General features: G+C 40.5%; 1 protein-coding gene across 3 annotated transcripts; it reads right to left on the bottom strand.

Moving 5' to 3' along the window:
* Positions 1–1,957: 1,957 nt before the first annotated feature.
* LOC108614864 (uncharacterized) lies at positions 1,958–24,061 on the bottom strand. 3 transcript variants are annotated; one of them, XM_089470090.1, is made up of 4 exons: positions 23,911–24,061; positions 5,487–5,811; positions 2,597–5,441; positions 1,958–2,501 (listed from the first exon to the last, which is right to left on the bottom strand). In XM_089470090.1, exons 1-4 carry the CDS (start codon positions 23,911–23,913, stop codon positions 2,309–2,311), a joined length of 3,366 nt encoding a protein of 1,121 aa, XP_089326216.1. In that variant the 5' UTR covers positions 23,914–24,061; the 3' UTR covers positions 1,958–2,308. The 3 variants fall into 3 exon arrangements, with proteins under 3 accessions (XP_089326216.1, XP_089326214.1, XP_089326215.1); XM_089470088.1 differs by lacking the exon at positions 23,911–24,061 and adding an exon at positions 20,121–20,426; XM_089470089.1 differs by lacking the exon at positions 23,911–24,061 and adding an exon at positions 20,121–20,426 and having other exon boundaries at positions 2,597–5,420.
* Positions 24,062–24,216: the final 155 nt, after the last annotated feature.

Below are 24,216 nucleotides of genomic sequence, written 5' to 3'. Positions count from 1 at the left end.
GTCTTTGTTCCAAGTGTGAATTGAATTCTTTCGATTATTCAATAAAGACATAAAAAACATAATATTTATGGATTTTTTTTTAGTCTTCAAAGTCTTTTTAGCTCATAGACATAGCAAATGTTATTTATGAATTTATTTAAGACTTGCAATATTTTCGTTAAAAAACAGCGCAAATTAAAAACAAAAAGTATATATAATTGAAATGTTAAAATAAATGAACTCAAGGCTTCAGTCAAAAAACTGGGTTTCAGCTTGACGAAAACCAGGTTCTACAGCTAAAAATGTAAGCTTTAAGCCTTGGATTGTAAAACAAAGCCGAGATTGATTTATGGTATTCAGAATGTATATATATATGTATGTATATGTATACACATTGATATAAATTAAGGTAAATAAACATGTTTTTAAATAATAAATGTACTAATAATAATATACTATATACTAACAAATATGCATATAAATACATTTAAAGTCTTTCAGGAATCTCCATTTTTACTCTATTTTTCGTTTACTATTTAGTTATAATAATTTTAATAATTTATCAATATTCTTTATAATATTTTTCTGATTTTAATTTTTTAACTCGCATATTTTCTGGAAATAATATATTTTTTTCTGTGAGTTGTCAGACTCAAGATGATTGAAAGATATATGAAACGCTGATTGCATAAGGGAGAAGACCTCAACAGCTCAAATTACGCTGTTTGCACTGCGCACACACACAGTATAAATATAAGTATGTATATCTGTATGTACAGATGTATGTATGTACATAAGTATATGAGCACTTATATATGCGTACATGTATGTGTGTGTGGCAGAGTGTGTGTGCATTTATGTTGTTGTCAACTCGATCCGGCAGCGACAACAACAAGCAATAGCCGGTTATGTTCGCTTTTGCTCGATGCTATAAACAAACAACGACAACAACAAAACAGGCCTCATTTATGCACTGCATTTTTTTTGCAGTTGTTTGTTAGCCACGTTTTTGGCTATTGCATTTAATTGGTGTTGTTGTTGTTGTCTGGCCAAACAACTGTTGTTGCCGTGCAGCTAAAAATAAACGGCATAATTATAGACGTTGCCAGCGACTTGTTGCACTCACTTACGCAGTCCAACTTACACACACGCACACAGAAGCACACGCTCGCACACTCTCCCGCTTCTCCAGCTTCGAAGTTCGAACCGGCCAAGCAACTGCACAAAAAGAGCTCGAAATATTCAAAGAGCTTAAGCGTTGAGAGCGCGTCTTCAAAGAGCGCGCGCTCATGCTGCTCATGGCATGGCTTAATGCGTGCTCTTCGCTGGCCTTTGGTCACGTCGTCCATAGCCAAAAGCAATCGGGGCAGCGCTGATAGGTCACGTATGCGCATTCGATTAGTGAGCGTTGCCATCTGGTCCTGTTATCACTGTGTGTGTGTGCGGTTAATCTGTGCTGCTGGCCAACCTTGGCCTAAATGTGTCTTGACCAGCATTTTGTATGACTCTTAGATTGAAGCTTAAGAAGTTGCTCGAATGCTGTGGCAAAGCTTAACACAAACCAAAAGCTTGAGCTTAGCTAAGACAATAACCAAATGAGGGATGTGTTAAAATATATTTGAAACTAAATCAAATTTAGCTAAGACAATAACCATTTTCATTAAAGTTCAGCTCAAACGGACCTAAGACAATATCCAAATGTGGAACTCTGTTAACTTTTAATTCACTAACTCAAGCACACATAGGTTAACAGTTTGCTGAATTACATTTTTTGCTTAGATCAACTGTAGCTAAGACATAAACCTATTACAGAGCTGATCTAAATTGTTAAATACTATTTCAAGTGCAGCTCCAGCTTAGCATAAATTGTTCTTTGTCTCTGCAGTCTGAAATTAGCTAAGACAACAAACACAATGCTATGTTAAGTTGCTGTTGCCTTTTAAATTTAATTTACTTTTAATATTTAATTTCCACACAATTGACTTTAATTAAATTTGTTTTTATTAATCACGTAAATTAACTTAAATTACGATAATCATCAAGAATATATTTACAACATTGAAATACTACGAAAAATAAAGGAATATACGCACTGCGAACGTTCAAACCCTTTGCATAAAATGTGGTTAAATTTTGCATTTTCTCTGTGAGTGTGTGTGTGTGTGTGTGGGTCACAATATAATGATGTATAGAATCTTTGTATCTAGTACAAGAATAGCTCGAGTATCTAAATGGCATAATGTCTCTCTGTGTGTGCGCATGTGTGGGTGTGTGTGCGTGTGTGTGAGTGTATGAGTGTGCGTGGGTGTGTGTGTGTGTATGTGTGCGTCTATCTGCGACGCAGCTGCATCATGGTCTCAATGGAACTCTGATCTAGCGTGGCAGCATGCTCCAGATCCTCACTGCTGGCATTCTCCTCGGCCACATTGACGAAGGTGCTGGATAGTTCGCCATTCAGTTTATTCACGCCGCCCGTGGCAATGTCGTACATGAAGATCTCCTGCTCCGCGCTCTCGCTGGCTCTGCATAAGAGGAGAGAGATAGAGAGAGAGAGAGGGAGAGAGAGAGGGAGTCGAGTTATACTCAATTATTCATAGTTTCATCTTCATCTACTCACTTGGCCACCAGCAGCACCACCGACTGCAACTCAATGTCTGTGCGCGCCTCCTTCTCCAGCCAGCGCTTGAAGTTGTCCTTGGTGGGCTTCTTGAGCAGCGTCTTGACCAGCTCGCCGCCCAGAAACTTGATCTCCTTGCTGTCCACAGTGCCGGCGCTGCCGCTGCCGCTGCCGCTGCTGCTGCTGCTGCTGCTGCTGCTTCTGGCCTCGCTAGTCTGTGGTTGCGCCTCCACTGGCGCCAGCACCACCACGCTCACGATCTTCTTGCCCAGCAGCTCCTCGCTGTCGGGTATGGGAAACTGTGCCCCGTTGATCTTCAGCGGCAGATAGCGATTGTACTGCTGCCGCTCGGCCAGCTCCACGGGCGTCACCACTGTGGCATCCTGCCGCACGTACTTGTCGCTCACGCTCTGCCCCTGGGCCGCATCGTAGCGCACCACCTTCACGTCCAGATTCTGTTTCTGGGGCAGCGAATTCGTCTGCTTCACTCGATCGATTTGCTTCTCGCTCAGCGCCACTTTGTCGCCGTTGGGCTTGACCACGGTGAGGACTTTATTGGTCTCGGCTATCTGAGCACCGCCTCCTGCCCCGTAGAAGTGCTGCAGATGCTCCGCCGGCAGATTCTCCAGGGCAATGTCCCCCTGCTTGTCGTAGTCCAGGATGGAGATGTCGGCGTTGTTCAGAATGCCGGAGGAGAGGAGTTGCTGGCGCAGATCGTCGGGCACCTCGTCGGGCAGCTGCAGCAGCGTCTGCGATGCCTTGCCATTGGGCGTGGCCGAGGGCGATGGCGAGGTGGGTGCTGCAACGGTTGCAGCTGCAGCGGCTCCTGCTGGTGTGACATAGCTCGATTGCTGTTGCTTTGGCTGCTGCTGCTGCACCTGTTGCTGTTGCTGTTGTTTCTCCTGTTGCTGTCGCTGCTGCAGCTCCTTGAACACATCCGAGTGGTAGGTGGATACGCTGAAGGGTGAGTTATCCACAGCTGCGCTGCTCGACTGCCTGGGCTGCTGCGCATAGCTGATGCTGTTGCTGTTGCTGGGCTGCGTCTGCGTCTGCGTCTGCGGATGCACCTGAATCACCTGCTCATTGTGCGAGGGATACTGATTGTAGCTGGCGTAGCTGGATGAGGGCGGCAGGGGCGTGACCACCATTACCTTCTGGCCATGCGTGGACTCGGCATAGATAGGGGTCGCTTCGCTGGCAAAGTTCAATTGCTGCTGTTGCTGCTGCTGCAGTTGCTGCTGTTGCTGTTGCTGCTGTGTGGTGCTGGCTGTAATGTAGTGACCCGTCAGCGGCTGAGCTTGAGGTTGTGGCGCATTGGGTGCCAGATTGGGTGCGGGAATATCATGAATCACTTCATTACGATTGCTGCTGTAAGCGAATGACTGATGGGAAACATGTTGCTGCTGCTGCTGTTGCTGTTGCTGCTGGCTGACAATGGGATTCTGCACCGTCTCTGTGATGTGCTGCTCAAACTTGGGTATGGACTTTAACAGCTCCGTCTCCTTGGAGGGCTTTATGTCAAAATAGTTGAGCGCTGAGTACTTATGTTGCTGCTGCTGCTGCTGCTGTTGCTGCTGTGCATAGTAGTCGGTGGCTGGGGTGGGGGAGCGCACGATGAACTGCGGCTGCTGCACAAATTGCGGCTGTCTAATGAATTGATAAGGTTGCGGCTTGGGTGTTTGATATTGTTGCTGCTGCTGTTGACGTTGCTGTTGCTGCTGCTGCTGCTGCTGTTGTGGCAGCTGCAACGGCTTGACTTGCGGCGCTGGCGCTGGTGTGGGTCGGAATTTGATGGGCTGATATGGCGTTTGGCTGGCACGCGTTGGCAACTCTTGACTTTTTGGCGGTATTGTGGGAAAGAATGGCACCTGAACCTGTTTGTGTGGCGGCTTCTGATATTGCTGCTGCTGCTGCTGCTGTTGTTGCTGCTGCTGTGGCTGCGCTGTTTGATATTGCTGATTGTGATTGACATAGAACTGAGATTGCTGCACCAGCTTGTTGAAGATGGTCTGAGAGGATGTGGCAGGCAATTGCTGCTGTGTTATGCTGGGCCGTTGCTGTTGCTGCTGCTGTTGCTGCTGCTGTTGCTGCTGCTTTTGATAGTAATGTTGCTGCTGGGATGACTGCTGCTGCTGCTGCTGCTTGGTGGGCAGCGCTGGTGGTGCTCTAAAATAGTTGCTGTTGTGCTGCGACGGCAGCTGCTGCTGCTGCTGGCTGCCAAAATGCAAATGTTGCTGCTGCTGCTGCTGTTGATGTTGCTGATAGTTGTTGCTGCCGAAGAGCAGATTGGAAACGGGACCGCGCGCAAAGCTGCTCTCGCGTCCGTAGTCAGCGCGCGTGTTGGTCAGCGGCAGCGCCACCACCTGGCGCTGAATGCTCTCCGCGTCGTGCTCCTCCAGGATGTGGCCCGTCTGATGCTTGTTCTCAGCGCCGAAGGAGACGTGAATGCCGCTGTTGCTGTGGTACTTCTCCGAGTCGGGGTGGATGATGGTGCGCAGCGTGGTCGACTTGAGGGGCGGCAGGGGCGTCACCGGGTACTGAATGATCTCCTCTTCCTCCTCCTCCTCCTCGGCATCGTCGTCGTTGCTCAGCGAGGCGATGGGCGACTCCAGGTGCAGTTTGTTGTTCTGATCCTTCTTGTAGTTCACATAGAAGACGTGCACCTTCTCCTTCTTCTTCTTCTTCTTGGTGATAATGGGCTGCGGCGGCTCCGCGGCCAGCGTCTCATTGGCGTCCTTGATGATGATCTCGATGATGGGCTCCGGCGCCTCCAGATACTGCGGATACGGCGCATAGGCGCTGCTGTAGCTGCCCGGATATTGAGCTGCCAGACGAGAGGAAGAAGCTAATGAAACGGAAGTCATGTCAGGCAGTCCCCCCCGCTGCTTACCCAGCGCCTGCTGTCCATTGTAGTAGCCCGGATAATAGTTATCCACGTAGCCCGCCCGGCGGCTGGCCACCTCCGGATACAGGTAGCCCGCGTTGCCGAAGTCGTAGAGCGTGCGCTTGCCCCGATTCTCGCCGGGCAGCGACTTCAGGGATTTCGACTGGCGCGTCGTGCTGGTGGAGCTGGTGGAACTGGTGGAGCTGTTGGAGCTGGGCTTCTTGGTGGCAACGGTAGCTGGCTCGGGTTTCGTCTTGGCTTCACTTTTGGACTTTGAAGTGGTTGCTGCTGCGGCTGCGACTGCGGCTGCTCCCACAGCAAACAGCGCCAACTGCAAAAGAAGAAGAAGAAGAAAAAATTAGTTTAACGATTCCTAATTTGTTTATTTAAATTTTGAACTTTTTTATTTTGGCAACATATTTAATTAATTTTTTGTTGTGGCCTGCACAAGGTCGAGACCCCCAAAAAGATGCGAGCCGAAATAATTTAAAGATATGCGTACAAAAAAAAAAAATTAAATAAAAACTTTTACCGCAAAAAAACTACAAAATGTTGAACAAATTTTTGTTTTATTTTGCTTTTTTGTGAATGCCCAAAACGAGGCAAATTAAAAAACAAACATCAACAGCAAATATCAAGATTCGCCCTCTATACCTCTATCTCTCTCTCCCTCTCTCTCACTCTTCCTCTCGGCTGTGTCAAAAATTAGCCGAACAAATTGTGAACGAGGAACGTGGCTTGAATCCGTCTTTGGCATTGGGTCAATGTCAAGTGGACTGCTCTTTCGGCCACAAAGGCCAATCCATACAGAGAGAGAGAGAGAGAGAGAGAGAGAGAGAGAGAGAGAGAGAGAGAGAGAGAGAGAGAGAGAGAGAGAGAGAGTGAAGGAGGGACAGAGATGAGGCACTGCTGGACTAAGGGCAAATCTCATCAATCTTTGGCAGTTGAAGCTAGGCCTCATCGAATCTATCTGTGTCACAGTCCGGCCTGAGTAATCGGCCTATTTGCCACACGTAGCCGTGAAAGTTGCGCTGAAGCGACGACTTGAATTTCAATTTCAACAGTCGCAATTTGCATTTCGACACTAAACGAGCAGCAATGCAGGTGACTCAACAAGCACAGACAGGTAAACACGCACGAAAACCCACTTAGTAATTAAATGAAATCTGCATAATATTTATATGCACTTTGTGGGAAAAGATATGAGTGTATATGATGAGTATGGGAAGGACATGTAGAAGTAAACAAAATCGGAGAAGTCAATTATGCACCAGAAGCTGGAGACGATATTATGCATATAAGGGGCTGACATTTATTTCATTTGTTAACACTAGTATTATCATAATGATGATCAATTTCTGCATCATTATCATTCTCAACATCATGATATGTATGATAGTAAATCGATTTCATTCACGAACATGTAAAATGTAGACAAATAAATAGCTAGGTAGATGGATAGAAGGATCAAACTCGCAGAAAATATCATTCAATCAGAGACTGCAATGGGGCACTAATTGCTTCAGATGTTGAAAAAATAAGAAATACTTGCATTAATATAAAATATTGCCTGACATCTATAGTTCCTAAAAGATATGTGGGCATCTACCAATTATATTAAACGGATTTTAAATTTAAAAAGCAATCTCAAAAATATATAATAATACATATAATATAAATAATAGAGTATAGATAATTTTGAAATAAAAAGATATATATATATATATATAGAGTGAAGTCTGTGCTCCTAGTGGCCCTCAAAATGGCACAGCAGCAGGCTTTGCTGCCGCGACTACCAACCTATGAGGAAAGCATTTGAAGTTGTGTATATTTGATTAGAAATATGTGAACTTTTACAATGTAAAGTAATATTTATAAATATATATTTTGTTTTTTTTTTTTTAGAATTATTTTTATCTACACTCGAGGTTATTATGCTATAAATTTATTCTCTTAAAGCTAAACTAAACAGTTCAGTTTACAGTGCATGTCAGTTACCATTGACAGGCCATTAAGCTAGCTTACGATGGTCTAGGGGCCAGAGGTCTTACAGCTTCTTTTACAGTTTCATTTCTTCTTCTTCTGACAAAATTTATATATTGTATATACATGTTGGGGGTGGGCAAATTGGAAATGAAAAACAACTAAAAATTTTACAGAGCTAAAGTTTCAAAATGAAATCAGATCTGATTATACAGATATAGACAGTGCGAGAAGAGAGAGGGAAAGAGAGAGAAAAGTAAGTAGAGAGAGATCGACAATATTGAAATGACATGAGGAAAGAAACGAAGAGAGAGTGAGCGAGAGGGAGTGAGTGAGTGAGAGAGCCATTGAAAGAAAGAAAGAGATATAGTAAGTGAGAGAAGGAGAGACCCTTTTCTCTCCTTCTTTCCCTGAGAGTGAGTGACTGACAGACGAACAGAAAGAGAGAGAGGGACAGAGAGAGAAAGAGAGGCACAGGGATATTTATATAAATGACAATTACAAGAGGGAAGCAAAGAAAAAGGAATATTAAATAGAGAGGGAGAGGAAGAGGGAGAGAGATATAGTAAACGAGAGATCATGTTCAGTTCGAAGAGAGCCAGAGCCAGTGCTAAAATCAATAGAAAGAGTTCGACAACACGACCGAGTGGTAAGTACTTGAAAGAAAGCAATGCGTGAGCTGCTCTATAACACCTACAACTCGCACTCGTCCACTCGGCTCACATACATAATAATAACACACAATAGATCATAACACGAGCGAACCAGGCATTGTCTCTCGGCCCGACTGCAGCAACGCCCACGCCCCAGGCCAGGCCAAGCCCGACCGGGTCTATCAGTTAGTTGGGCAGGCTGCCAAATGCAGCTGAAAACTGGAAGTGAAATTATTTTATAGATAGCCGCCGAAGTGCCCCCCCCCCCCCTCCCCGCCCATTCCCCACTGCCACGTTGTCGTCTGGCATTTGACATTTGGCATTGCCAGCTAATAAAATTTTGCTTTACTTTCCCAAAAAATAACAGCAGCAACAACAGGAGAAGAAGAAGAAGAAGATAATAATAATTTCTAGCAAAGTTTTTTCTTTGTTTTTATTGACTGCAAATGTCGGAGCATTGTGGGCGCTGACATTTGATTTATTATAATTGAGTAATAATCGCGGACTCAAAGTGAAACTCACAGCGACAAAAGCTCAGCATGTGGACCAAGTGGCGTATGTGCAATGCGAGCTACAAAGATCAAGCTGAACATGTATATGTATGTGTATATGTATATCTCTGTTGAGATAATGATTATGGCATCGTTGTCACAACTTTGAAGCTGTCAAAACAGTTCGCCAGATGTCTAAAACGGAAGCTGTGCGAAGACTTTTGACAGCACTTGTGGCAAATGCTATTGTTTTTTCTCGTCATAACCGTAGTTATTGTTGTTGATTACTGCTGCCGTTGTTGTTGTTGTTGCTGTTGTCGACTTAGTAACGGCACTGCAGCAATTGCTGACACAGATTTTGGCAGACGACGCGGCGTCGCTTCACATTGCTTTTAATTGCACTCATAAAGATCACAGACAACAACATTAACTGCCCATATATCACATGGCATAGATATCTATATAATATATTATTAATAAAGAGTCTCTGCTCTTACAGCATCCTATGCTAATTAAGTCACTGGGGTCACGATTTCCAACTATGCAAAAGAAAGAGAGAGAGAGAGAAAAGGTATGGGAACAAAGAAAGATAAATATTTGTAAGGAAATTTATATTTGCCAATTGATCGAATGAGCGGGATTTGCATAATGAACTGACCTATGCCTGGTGCCAATACCGATGCTTAGCTCGGTAGCCAAACTAAATAGATTTATGAACACATGAGACAGACAGACAGACGGACCGACAGAGAAACAGATTATAAGCCCAGACTGAGGCGGAGGCTGGGGCGGAGGCTGGGGCTGAGCTCAGACAATGAGCCAACTGTCAAGACGCATAAATAAAGCAAAAGCTGCCAAGAGTTGGGGTTTTGTTTTTGGCCAAAGCCAAAGAAACTGGCGCATAACCAAAAAGAAAGATGCTAACAATGGGTGAAAGTTAACACCAGACAGCAGCAGCAACAACAACAACAACAACAACAACAGCACTATACACACTCATATGGCTAGCACACACGCACAGCGCTAACAAAATTGTTTACAAGCTAATAAATTTGCTTGCCAACAACTACAACAACAACAACAACAACAGCAACAATGAAGATTCGCAGCAAATCATTATGTAATTTCTAGTCAGAAACAACTAACTAGTTAGTTAGGTTAGGCATTTAGTGAGCGGGAGGGAGTCAAAGCAACAGCTAACGAATCGATTGTGTAATGCAAGTCGAAGTTAACTTATGGCCAAAAACACAGAAAGAGTTAACAGTTAAAGCCTGGCCAAATTATACAGCGGTAGCTGCTCCACAGCCTCACAGCTTTGCGAGCCTTAACAGCTAGTGGCATGTGGCAGCTGGCAAATTGTTGCTATGCAGTGAAATCTAGACAGCAACTGTTGCTGCTGCTGCCGTTGCTGCTGCTGCAATTGCTGCTGCAATTGCCAATTGGCAAAGTGCAAACTGCATTAGTTAGCATATCAACAGCGTAAACTGATGACAAATGCCCGACATCTTGTTTCTCATGTCGCCTTTTGCCGAGCAACAATTAGCAGCAACAACAACGGCAACTGTTGCCGCTGTCACAGTTATGCCGATTAGCTGTGCAACGCCCCGCCGCGATTGCTGCTGCGTCATCCAGCTGCATGTTAATAACTCGCATTTGGCCCAAAACAATCATGCACTTGATGATGCTGCTGCTGCTGCTGCTGCTGTTGTTGTTGCTGCTGTTGTTGCTGATGAGCAGTTATGATATGTGCTACATGATCTGCCATTGTTTGCCATGCGAACGGCTTTTTGCTTTGTGCCACCAACTGAAAGTCAACGGCGGTGAGAACCCAAAGACCCAGAACGACACACACACACAAAAACACAACAGCAACAACAACAACACCAACAACAGTTGTTGTAGTTAGCCAAATGTCTGTCACAGTCAATTATATGCAGGTGAATGGCTAGGCCAACAAAACTAGAAAGGCATCCCATGCAAAAACTTCATTTTGCAAGAGCGTCAGAAATTAGACGCTTCAAAAAGCTATATTTGAAGCGAGTCTTTGAGCAATGGCTGTTTGCTCAAGCTAATGCTGGAAGTCACAGGTGAGCCCTAAGATAATACCTCACCTCACCTTAATATACCTTTCAATTATGAATGCATTCGCACGCATGCCAAGTCTAACATGCACTTTAACTTGCATATTAGCGGAAGCTATGAAATGCTTACGGTCTACGATACATATATAATTCATATATTCCCATGTTAAACTTAACATATAGTTTAGCAACTGACTTACATTGCATGTCAGTTTCAGCTGCTAGAACTCGACTTAATGTAGGCACTGTAGGCCAAATTTTAGTATATGCAATTCAGCTCTTAACTTCCTATGTGAAATATAAATCACGTTTTACTTATTGTCTAGTTTTGCAGCTACTTTGCAATGCAAGTTTGCTTTAACCAACTAATAACTTTCAAATTCTAATAGAGTATTTGCTTTTACATTTTATTTCATATACATCTTAATATTCATTTTACATTTTATTTCATATGGGATTTATTTTGAGCTTAAAGGTAAATTATTAAAAAATAAAAAAAACTGGTAAATGACATAAAAAGTTTAGTTGCATGTCTCTCAACTTTTCTTGATTGCATATGGTAGCTATAGTATAGATATAGATATAGATATGGATATTCACCTATCAAATCTCTTTTTTTTCGAGCAATAAAATAATTAAGGAGTTCCCCTGTAATATACATTAATTTATATAAAGAGTAAAAAAAAAAAAAAACCCTCTGCCCTTAATGACTCCGAGCATTTGACATATTCTATCCAAATTACAGTTCATTATGAGGAATACCCCCATTGATTATACGAGTAATAGGTCAAACTATGTTAAAAAGTCAAAGATCACATTTATTCAGCTTAATAACTAAGCATAATTATAGACTAAGGAATAGCGCTAATCTGAAATAATCTACATGCAGCTCAATCTGAAACTGAGCACGCAAATTGATGCTTATGTTGATTAAGAATAAACGATTTTGACGACCCCAGAGCACAAGAAAATAAAAACAGTTTTGTGCCCCCGATCTGCTGGCGTTAACAAAAGCGCACTAATGGACTTCATTAAGAGCAGCGCTTGAGATAACAGATGCAGCGAGCATATAATTAAATTTAAAAAACTATCAATTTTATTGTGAACACACAAAAAAAAAAAAAAACAAGTAAGAAAACTCTAGTCGAGAGTGCTCGACTAGATACTACCCTGAACCCAACAAATAAAAATGCTCATTTAGTATGGCTGAAATTTCAATTTCGATGTATTTAAAAATATAAATAAAATACCAAACTCATTTAATAAAATATAAAAATATTTTGAAATAATTAAAAAAAAATTAACATCAGTCGCATCGACCGGGATTCGAACCGCGACCCCTCGGTCGAGCGTCATGCTGCTAACACACTAGGCCACCTCACTCCTGCTAGTGGCGCTGGCAAAACTCAAATAGATTTACTGCTGCAGCGCCATCTACCAAAACTAAATGAAACTAACTGCTGATGTGATTCTAAGAATCTGCTAGAATAACCAAACTATTAAAAACGCACATAAAGTATAGTTAAAATTTCAATTTCGGTGTATTTAAAAATATAAATTAAATAGAAAACGTATTTATGAAAATATAAAAATATTTTGAAACAATTAAAAAAAAAAACATCAGTGTTGCACCGATCGGGATTCGAACCGCGACTTCTTGATCGAGCGTCATGCACCTAACACACTAGGCCACCCCACCCCTGCTGGTGGCGCTGGCAAAACTCAAATAGATTCACTGCTGCAGCGCCATCTACCAAAACTAAACGAAACTAACAGCTGATGTGATTCAACGAATGTTTTTGTTGTAGCTGCTGCAAGTGCGTTTGTTAATTGGCCAAATATTTGATTATTTTTTATTAATTTTTGACTGAACGGAATTTAATGAAACTTTCAGCATATGATCTACATATTATATTGAATATTTGAGAAATTTGAAAAAAGAAAAATCATTCACAATTAGCTATAGAGGCACCTGATTTGAACTTGAATGTTTTTACTCGATAAAAACATAACGGGATGATTTATCGAATTCTAAAAGCAAACTCGACGTCCGCGCTGTATATACGGTCATTTTAAAAAAAAATTCAAGTCTCTAGCTCTTATATCTTCGGAAATCGACGCGTTCAAACATACGGACAGACGGACAGACGGACAGACGGACGGACGGACAGACGGACAGACGGACAGACGGACAGACAGACAGACGGACAGGGCTAAATCGACTCAGCTCGTCGCCCTGATCAAGAATATATATACTTTGTGGGGTCTGCCACGCCTCCTTCTGCCTGTTACATACATTTCAACAAAACCATTATACCCTGATTTCCCATTTTCAATGGGTTCAGGGTATAAAAAAAAAAAACAAGTCAGTCAACTCCCACAGACCACAAAAAAGATGCGAGCTTGTGACCTCGGGCAGGTGTTATAGAAATTGCATATTTCCAAGGTGTTTCAGCTGAACAATAAAAAAACGATAGGAAAGCAAAAACATAGCCGAAACAAGTTAATGCAGTGTCACATTCGACACTATGTCGTCCCCAATCGATAAATAATAAATGCTTTGGCAACCATAAAAAAAAAAGTCCATGAAAAATAATAATAATAAAGCCCCAGCGGATGCAACTCATGTTTATTGAGACAAAATATAATCCTTATAATTAAAGATCAGCAGAGCGCGTTATGCAACCAAATGTGGACCAGGCTGGCGCATGGCAAAGGAAATGAGTGTGTATGTGTGTGTGTGTTTGTGTGTGAGGCGTGCAAAATATATGCTTTGCGAAAACTAAAAAACGAAAGACTTAAGCGACAAACTTGGCGTGCGAGTCGGCCGCATCTAATAGCCGTAAAAATACGTAAAACATAAATCGTTTGTCTTTTCACTGTTGTTTGTGTTTTTTAGAAGCTGCCTCAGCCTGGCACCCAAAACAAAAACGGAAGTAAGCGACGCTCCAAGCGGCAAAATTTAGACCACTATAAACACTTGGCGAACAGACAACAACAACAACAACGACCGCGACGACAACAACTGAAGCAGCTGAGAAATAACTGAAGCAGCTGCCAACAATACTAACTACAACAACAACAGCAAGAGAAACAAACAAAAGAAAGAAATAAAAAAAAATTATGAATTATTAAACGAAATGAAAAATGAAAGTGTTTTTTTTTTTTCTGCCTCTCTGTCAGTCAAAACGAATGATGAGGCTGCTTCGGCGGCTGCTGCTGTGCCGGACGCCCGCCGGAATCTACCTCAACGTGACATGAATTGGGCACAGATACAGATACAGAAACAGAAAAAGCAATAGCAACAGCTACAGAGCTATAGGCACAGTCTCAGCTGAGAAAGCGAACTTCAAGTCCAAGTTGAGCTGGCCAGCAATAACAACAACAACAGCAACAAGTTGGCCCTTGGCTAGGCATGGGCAGGTGAAGATGCCTCGGCCTTAATCTCAACGCTCAATCGCATTTGCAGTCACAGTCACAGTCACAGTCCAGGTTTCAATCTCATATGCATAATAAACCAAAGAAGATGACGCTGCAGTCACCAACAGCAGCAGCAGCAGCAGCAGCATCTCTTTTATCTCATTTATAAGAAAATAAAATAAAATGGAAACAAATCGACTCCTCACGATTTGTGCCGAGCTGTAAAAGTTGTTCAACCAGTCAAAGAATGTCATTGAAAATAATTTCAATACAATTTTCAACAAATGCAAATGAGTTGTTTTACAGGTATTTACGAGGCAGCGAAACACAGATGACGATAGAAAGATCTACAGAAATGTGTCAACATTTTGATGGATCTAACGACTACCTGGGCGTATTGTATTACAATTACCGAGTAAATGTAGTGGCGCTGTGTCGAATGGACTGCGATGATGTTGCATGTGAATGTGTGTGTGGGCGAATGGGGAAGATCTGTCTTCAAGTTCTGTGTACAAATTACATCTAAATTGTATTTAAGAAACCAGTAAAAATATTATAAATAATGGAAAAAGTGAGAGTAAGACCAGTACTAGAGATATCCAAATGTGGGCGATAGTTAATTTGTATAAGTTCAGAAAACTAAGTAGAAGTAAAAGAACTTTTTCAGTAAAGAAGTCTAGGTATAAGTAAAAGTTTTATAAGTCAAGCAAGCTCAAAGTGTGAATATATATGTCAGATTTTATACATACATCTATAAATAAATATAAGTTTAAGCATACGATGCAGTCATGAAGTGAAAGTATATGCCAATTAATATAAATCATTGAGTATGACTAAGGAAAAGTATGTATAAGTCAAATAGTATAAGCAAAGGAAAGTAAGAATAAGTCAGATAGTCTAAATTATGAAGACTAAGTATAAGTAATAAAGGGGTAAGTAAAAGCAAAGCAAACAACAGTTTAAGCAAAGTAATGTATGGGCATAATAGTATAGAATATAAGTAAAATTAAATATATATATTTACAAGTACAGCATTTGTAGATTGAGTCATTCAATGTAAGTATAAATATAAATAAAGAGATGTCAGTATAAGTCAAGTAGTACAACTAAACAAAGGCGATTATAAGTAATGGAAAATCATTCAAAGTCAAGTAGCATGTGAGAAAAGAGGCGAGTATAAGTTTAGTAGGGCAAGCGAAGAAAAGGAATTATAAGTAAAGGCGCTTAAGTATATATAAAGGAACTCAAAAGCAAGCAAATAAAAGTAAGTACAATAAAAGAGAATTGAAAATATGGACAATAAAATAAACATAAGTCAAGTAGCACCAATGAAAGAAAGAAAAAGCACGTATAGGAATCAATAAGTAAACAGATTTAAGTATAAGTAATCAAGAGTTAATGAGAACAGAGAACGATCAGTATTAAGGCCAGAGAAATTTGATTGATTTTTATTAAGCTCACAAAGGGGTTGCTGGAGAGAGGTTTATATTATTTTACAGAATATATGACAGTCAGATAGTAGAACGATCATACAGTCAAACATTACAAAACAACTGACAGTCGTATTTGCAGCAAAAGGATTAAAGATACTTATAAGTTATTAAAGCAAGAGAAACCCAACTGGATCTTATTATTTTATAGAATATCTGACAGGTGGAGTATAGTTACAGAAAAGTTAGAAAGGATCTGACAGTCATACAATACAGTTAACTCGTGATTATTTCCAACGAATATCATAATCTCTCTAAATGGTATTTCAAATAAAACATTAAATGTGTTGCAGGGTATTTATTAGTCCAGCATTCTTAAATCAACTTGACTTGAAATCCAATAAACTGTTTCAATTTTCTGCAGCTATTTAAAGCCAACTCTATTAATTACTTCTACATAGATCTGACTTCCATTTATGGTCAAGCATTTCACAGCTGTCAATCAAGCTCTACAGGGTGTCTCTGCAATTAATTAGCCCAGCTTGCGCCACTCTTATTGTCTTTTGTTAGCTATCCAGCACGCTTGAACACACACACACACAAGCACACATAACGCAAGTAATTGACACCTTTCGTTGTAACGCCCATACCAACACCTCTAGCTCTCGCCCTGTGTCGCCCTTTCCCCCTCTCTATGCATATCTCCATCTCTTTCTCTAACTGTTACCTCAGGCCCAGGCATTGGGCAAGTTTGTCACCAGCTGCAGTTTTTGCATATTTGCCCATAGCAAATTACTAAGTAAATTGAAATGCAATTGAACGAAATGTTGAAATGCAGCAGAGGAGAGGCAGACAGGTGGACAGGTGGCAGCAACAGGTAGCCAGGTTATGCAAAAATCAACAACAATAATAATAATCAGAAAGCAAAAAGCAAAACTCATAACAAATTAAGTGACCAGCGATGCCGTGTTGCACATGTGGCACAAGTTGACAATTACAGACACACACACACAAGCACACACACAGAGAGAAAGAGAGAGGGTGGAATTTCTGAGTGTGGCAACCAAAAGACTTAGGCAACGAACTCTAATTAATAATCAAGCACCGACTTTTTAATTAGCTAAATCGGTAAACTGACAGATCCTAGGCCCAGTTGACGAGCTAAACGATGAGCAAGGTCGTTGCATAAAATACATAAAAATCATATAAATAAAAGCCACAAGAAGATGATGAAGAAGAAGAGGCAGCAGTAGCAGCAGCAGCAGCAGCAGCAGCAGCAGCAGCAGCAGCTGAAGAGCAACACGCATGCGCATAAATTAAAGTCAAGTGAGAGTGAGAGTCCGAGTCAAAGCCGGAACCGGCAACAGACAGAAACTCGAATTTGTAGCCATATCTGGAGTCTGTAGTCGGCTGTTTGTGGTATTTGCATTTGACCAGAAAGCGCTCAGCCGATTGCATAAGTTGTGCAGTCGGCAGTAAAACATATGCTAAAGAGCTTCGACTAATTAAAAATGGGGTAGCTCTGCATATGCGGCTCACAAATTGGACTTGAAGCCAATCGAGCCATTCGGCTTCATTAATATGCCAAAAGCAGAAGCTGCACCAGAAGTCGAGCGTTGAGCAAGCTTTTAATTAAAAGTCGGACTCTAAGATGTTCACAATGATGTGGCCATTGCTGATGATGATGATGATGACGAAGATGATGATGATGATGCTGCTACATCTGCTGCTGTTCAACAGTTAGCTGAGCCAAAACGCTTGCAGCTGTAATTGCAGGCCAAAACTCACGAAAATTGTTTGTGGCCAAAACCAAAACCAAAGCCAAAAAAAAAAAAAACCGCATTCCAATTTTGATGTGTTTACTCATCCTCCATCCGTCCAGCCGTCCAGCCGTCCAGTCGTTGGCTGTGAGATTCATATTTCGTGTGTCGCCATTCACTTGATTGGCTAGAAAAACCTGTAACTCTCGGCCAGTTGCCAACTCGTCTGCCGCACGAAGTTTCCTTTTCCTTGCAGACGCATCTTTTGGCCAAAATATATATACAGCGTATATAAATAATTGCAAGTGAAAGGCAGCCAGGGCTAACAGGCGAAGCTATATACATATATCTTTATACATAAATCTTTATACATAAATCTGTATATGTGTATCTGCATCTGAACTTGTCACATTGCTTGGCTTGGCTTTCAGTTCGGGCCAAAAAGAAACAAAGTTTTATTTTTTTGGGTTTTCTTCTTCAAAAATAAAACCAATCAACTTTCTACACTCCAAATTCACATACAAATTGTTGGTTTGCATGCGTGCAGCATATTAAAAAAATGACGCTGCCTATTCAACAAGCACATACACACGCATACATATGCACAGTGTAACAGGTGCTGAAGTACTTTGGTGTGCGTGATCAGCCCTGGGGCCAAGTGCGGCTGCTGCTGTTGCTGCTGTCGAAAAGCAGGCCATTTGGCCAATTCTACTTGGGCAATGACAATCAGCTTATTGTTGCTTGGCCCAGGCGAAGGGTAGAGGGGGGGAGAGGGGGGACAGCGCTGTTATTTGCTTGGCCAACTAGCAATTAGCCATGAAACGCATTTGGCTCACATGTGTGTACACAACACTTTCTGGGTCGCGCGTCTGCCAAAACGAAATTGGCATAAAAAAAAAATGAAAAACAAAACTTAAATAAAATCGAACATTACAAATCTTTTGTAAAGGTTACAAATGCGCGCTGCCATGAACCAAATGGCCATTAATGATGGCCTATTGATTTTTGCTGGCTTGAGCACTCAGTCGCAAATTGAAAGGTGACTGCAGCATCTGCAGCGAAAGGAGGGCACACGCTGATTGTTTTTGTGATTTTTGTTTATGTTGATGTTTTTGTTGCATGCTGCTGTCTGTTATTGTTGCACTTCAAAAACAGTAAAGACGAAGCTGCAACACACACATTCTGTTTGGCAATCGGCGGATCGGTCATTATTTGCATTAGATGGCGCTGCATTGCGCATACGCCGCATTGGCCGCGCTGACAATGCACAAATGTGCGCGATGCTCGCGATTACACAAGATCTTTTGGGCCTGATTGCAGTCTAGTCACTAACTAGTTGCATGCAACATAAAGCAAACAAAAACACAGCACATATAGTCGCAGCCGTAACAAGTGCCAAGTTGAAGCTCCTGCACTTCACACTGAGCTGGCACCTGCTGCTGCTGCTGCTGCTGTTGTTGCTTCTGCTGCTGCCACAATTGTTCAGGCAGCCGGAAGACACTTTACAGCTGAGTTGCTGCTGCTGCTGCTGCTGCTGCTGCTTAGCTCTTGCTTATTTACAGTTGTGGCTCGTCGCTGGTTGCTTGCTGCCTGTTGCTCATCACATTTGTGACATAATTTATCAATGTCAATGGAAGAATGCAAACAGCTGGCCGAGTTCAGGCGGGTCAAGCGTTGACATCTGCCCACAGTTAACTGATAAGTGGACTTTACTTATGCAACAGCCCGCTCAGCTGGCCAGCAAACAAAACAAAAGTAAAAGTGCTGTAGGCGGGCATGCCTGACTAGCCGTCAAGCTGATGTTGCTGATATAAATCTGTAATCTTGCTTTGCTTTAGATAAACGAATTTAATTTAGCATAAAATGCATTATATATAAAGTTTTTTATATTTTCTCAACTGTTTTTATCGCAGCATTGTATTGATAAAGAAAATCCTTAAACTCTTCCTCTAATCCTACCTGTTGCTTTTAGCATACTTTTTGCTCGTAATATTCATTTATTATTCTATATATTAATTAAGCACAAGCATGCATATCCTGTGCTTTCTCCTTTCCACTTTAAGAATTATTGCATTGATAATTTCTTTTCCTATTCCAATTATCTCAGAAGAGTACTTCAAATACAGAATCTAAGATTACAGCTTGGGACAAATTCGAGTTTTTTTCATCCTATAAAAATAAATATAATAGGCATTCTGAAAGCAAAAAATATTCCTAAGCTATGGATACTGTTAATGTATATATGCCTATCTCTTAAACTCTTTAACTAATGCCAAAACAAGATTTTGAGTATATGAGACACGGAAAATAAATAATATAATACAGCGGAGCCCCCATAGTTCCAAACGGCAAGAGGATCAAATTTTTGTTGATTTACACAGAAATTCAAATTATCAAGAATACATTTTTTGCAAGGATATAGCATTTTTTCGATATATCGGAAGTTTCGATTAGCGGGGCTCAAATTCAGACTATCCAGTCTAAAACATTAAAAGATAATGAAGACATAAGAGAAAATAGTGCTAAAAATTTTTATATTCTTGATATTACAATTAGATATAAATACATTCAAAATGCTTTAATAAAACTATGTACTAAGTTAACCAGAAAGAGAGATAGAGAGAGATAGAGAGAGAGAGAGAGAGAGAGAGTGAGAGAGAGTGAGAGAGAGAGACTAAGCCAAGCTCAAGAATAAATCAACTTCATAAAGTTTAAATCCTAGATCTATGCATATGATAACAGCTTGTTCCTGGCACACACACACACACAATCAGCATACCCCATCTATAATATACCCCCAACAATGGGTATTCGATACTCACCAGCAATGGCAAATGTTGCAAGCGCATCTTGCAGGATAAACGTTCAAGTCAGCTAATCCGCTAAGCAGCACTTGTTGTATAATGCAGCTGCTTGTTAACTAATTACACTACACTAACTACACTGCACAGCATAGGCCACGTTTGTGTATATTTATATATAAATATATTTATATATATATATGTGTATGTATATGTATTTCGATAGGTTATCCTGGCACACTTGTCGCGCCGCACTTGCAAAAAACCCGCAAAATACCAACAACAAATTGTGCAGAGCGCAACGCGTCCAAACTGAAACGCGGCCGAAATATAACTGAAACTTGATGCCAAGCAGAGCTTGGCCAAGTCAACAGAAACAGACAGAGCGAGAGAGAGAGCAAACGATCGAACGAGTGACAAAGAGAGTGAATGAATGAAGAAGACTTCACCACGAGGTGAATTGCAGAGCTGCTGCTGCTTCTGCTGCTGCTGCTGCGACGTCTGCAAAACTGTGGACTTGAGCATTCTCAATCAATTCAGATTGAAAGTGAATCTGAATACACATACACAGAGCAGCACTCACTCACACACACACACACACACACACACTGGCATTACATCGCATTTGGCTAAGAGCAGAAAAGTACTTAATCATGCTCGCAATTACGTCCATGCGCAGAGCAAATGTTTAGAGAGTAGAGCCAGAAAAGTGGCAAATATTTATAAAAATAATAAAATGTGTGGCAGACAAAAAAAAAAAAAAAAAAAAAAAAAAAAAAAAAAAAAGAGATCAAAGATCACAAATGCGCGCATAATGAGCGGTTATCGAAAGGCGATTTGTCTTACTGTGGAACAGAAAAGCATAAGCATTTCAGTTCGCAGTTGGCAAATGAGCGGCAAATACCAAAAAAAAATAAATAATAATAAACAATAGTAAATAGCAAGTAGTAAAATAAGCATAAATAAAAGCCACTCATAATGGCAGCTCATATGGAGAGGGCTGATTGATTTTGCAAATTATCTTGGCTTAAATATGTATGTATATGACTTGGCTAATGATCAATTATTATTGTCATTATTTGGCCAATTAGTCAAGAAAATAATAATTAATATTATTCAAATAAGTTTTTGTAGCTTTGATAAACTACGTCTCATCAAAGCTGCAGTCCTGACTTTTTTGTGATTCCCCATACATACACATATACATATACATATATATATTTATTAATTTTATTTCTATTTTGTTACTTTCGTAAAAATGGCTTAAAAACCTCAAGACACACAAATCATTTACGCCCATTTTTTATAGGAAATAGACAGATATAATTGATACATCTTCCCCGTTTCCGTTGCTCTTGTTGGAGTATAATTGCTAAGCAGGAAGAGATAGAGGTTGATTGCTCTATATATATCATCTCAAATTACTTTATATAAGACATAATCCCAAATATAAATATCACTGATATTTATTTACCTTTACTTCTCATTTGCCAAAAATTGAATGAGATCAACAATGCAAATTTTTGCAATAAAATATTTAAATAAAGACATAAATTTCAAACTGAGTGTCTATCAATTTTTGCTTACGAGCTTTATGGCTTAATATGGATCAGTCTGAATTGATATAGAATATAAATTTATTTTTTTCTTTTTTTATTATTTATTTTTGAAGAGTTTTATTTTGTACAATTTTTTCGATTTTTGTTTTATTTTCACACATTTTGATTTATTATCAGATCTTATAAGAAATGGCATACAATATCTGCCATTGATGCGTGTGCGAAATAAATTAAAGAATCCAAGTTCAAAGCATCTATAAAACAGAATTTCATTCCAAGAAATCTCCTGCCTAAGCTCTAACTAGCAAAGCGATTATCCTTTATAATAACCCTCTACATTTAACATATTAACATATATCGTATACATATATCGTACTCTTATCTAGATCCTACAAAAGGCCAATGGGGTGCAGCGGCAAATCTCAGCCAAAGCAATCTCATAAATTGAATCACAAATGCGAGCCGCCAAGGTGTTCGACTGTATGCAAAAAAAAACCACTCTTCGGCTTCTTTTAAAGTGTGGGTCACAGTTGTTGTTGCATAATTTGACGCAATTAAATGTTAGCTAGCGGGCAGACAAGTGAGGCTCATTACACACCTTCATAAATATCAAGCATACGCAGCGTGCGACAATTGTCAAGATTAGCGATGCATGCAAATGCCAAGCAGATGAGCGGAATGGCGCCCCCATCTGACTGTCTGATTGTACGATTGTCTCTCTGCCTTTGGCTCTGTCTCCGTCTCTGTCTCTGTCGCTGCATGTGTCTGGGTGACTGACTGACGCTCAGTGACCATGGCCAGGTAATTTTGCAGCCGCCAAAAATCAATGACCGACCGGTTTTGCATAGGCTTTCAGTGTCTCTTCACTTGGCGCTGTCCATGTCGCACTAACGTAACAACTTTCGCTGAAACGTCATTCACAACAACAACAACAGCAACAACAACAACAATGAAAACTACAACTGCAAATGGCAAAAGGCAGCAGATAAAGCCAAACGATGGCATCAACAAAAGCAAAAGCCATAGCCAAAGCCAAAAGGCAAAGCCAATGATGAAGCAGAAGAAATTTCGATTTCAGTGTCGCCTTTTGCCTTGTTTGGCTATTAACGCAAGTCTAGACCAGTTTGTGCCAGCAGCAAAACAGAAAAACAAAAACAAAATCAAATAAAAAACGGAGCAGGAGCAACAGCAATAGCAACAGCAACAGCAACATCTCAGCTCCATTTGTAGCTAACAAATTTTTGTCAGACTTTCGAGTGGCTGCTGCCGCTGCTGCTGCTGCTGCTGGAAGAGACTCATTTGAATAATTGAAAACCACTTGCACTGCAATTAAGAGCATAAAATGAAATGTTTGATTTGCTACACGTTTCAAAGTCATTCAAAATTGACTGCACTCGCTTCAATTGCCGGAAAATTTCGCTCATCTTCAACGGCGCAGCACTAAAATAACAAACGAGAAACCCAGCCTAAGAGTCAAATGACTTTGGAACAGACATGCTACACACACACAGTCACACACACACACACACATACATGCTCTGCACACACCGGAAATTGTTAAGCACATGCCATGTGAGCATGGGAGCTACAGAGACTCGTCGAAAAGTCGACAGAAAGAAAACCCAAATCCCCAATTTGAGCACACGGCCACGCCCCTCTTTCAAAGGCAACGCGACAACATTCTCAGCCCCAGCATATTTTATGTATTTATTTTTATGTGCGACTTGGCCAAAAAATTCACTTTCATGCAGCCATCACGCAAATCGTCAGCATAGAGAGTCTGACTGAGATTGTCTATATGTATGTATGTATGTATGTATATAAATCTGAAATTGGATTTTAATTTAAAAACTCAAGACCACCAAACCCTCTAAGCAACGGCTGCACTGGTCAAAGAGGCGGGATTAGCTTATGAAAGATAGAAAGAAATTCGTCTCAGTTGGGTCTTAGACTACTTTTGAATAGTTAAAGCGTAGAAATCTAATCAAATTGATTTAGTTTAATGAAATATATTTTTTTTTCTATATATATGACTACGTCTTTCTACAAACCATAATCCAACAACAAAATTGATTTATTTTAATGAAATATATTTCTGTATATATATATATGACTAAGCCCTTCTACATATTGCTACTATATTATAATCCAACAATAATATTATTTTAATAAGCTTAAAAAAAACTTGCAATAAAATGTTTTTAGTCAGTTACTACAAAATAAAATCTGATAGTAGAAGTTTTAGAACTTACCATCAATTGTTTAGCAGTCGTAAAATAAAACTATCCAATGTGATTTGCATATCTTAGAGAATAGTATGGGATTGATTGACGATTTTGTCTAAGATATCTCATATAATAGGAAACCATTTCATGCTTAATTTCTCTATGTCCCTCTCTCTCTCTCTATCTGCACTTTTCTTTAGTCCGATGTGCCTATAAAAAAGAAGGTGAAATCGTATAATTATGTGATTCCAAATATTGGAACAATAAGCAAGTCTTATAAGAAAGAAACCCAAATCAATAAGAATATACAAAATCAGGCCACACAGAAGACAT

The sequence above is a fragment of the Drosophila arizonae genome, chromosome 5 (genome assembly GCF_054131065.1).
Source record: "Drosophila arizonae isolate 15081-1271.41 chromosome 5, UAZ_ARI_1.0, whole genome shotgun sequence".
NCBI lineage: Eukaryota > Metazoa > Arthropoda > Insecta > Diptera > Drosophilidae > Drosophila > Drosophila arizonae.
This window is presented reverse-complemented; position numbering and strand designations above follow the sequence as displayed.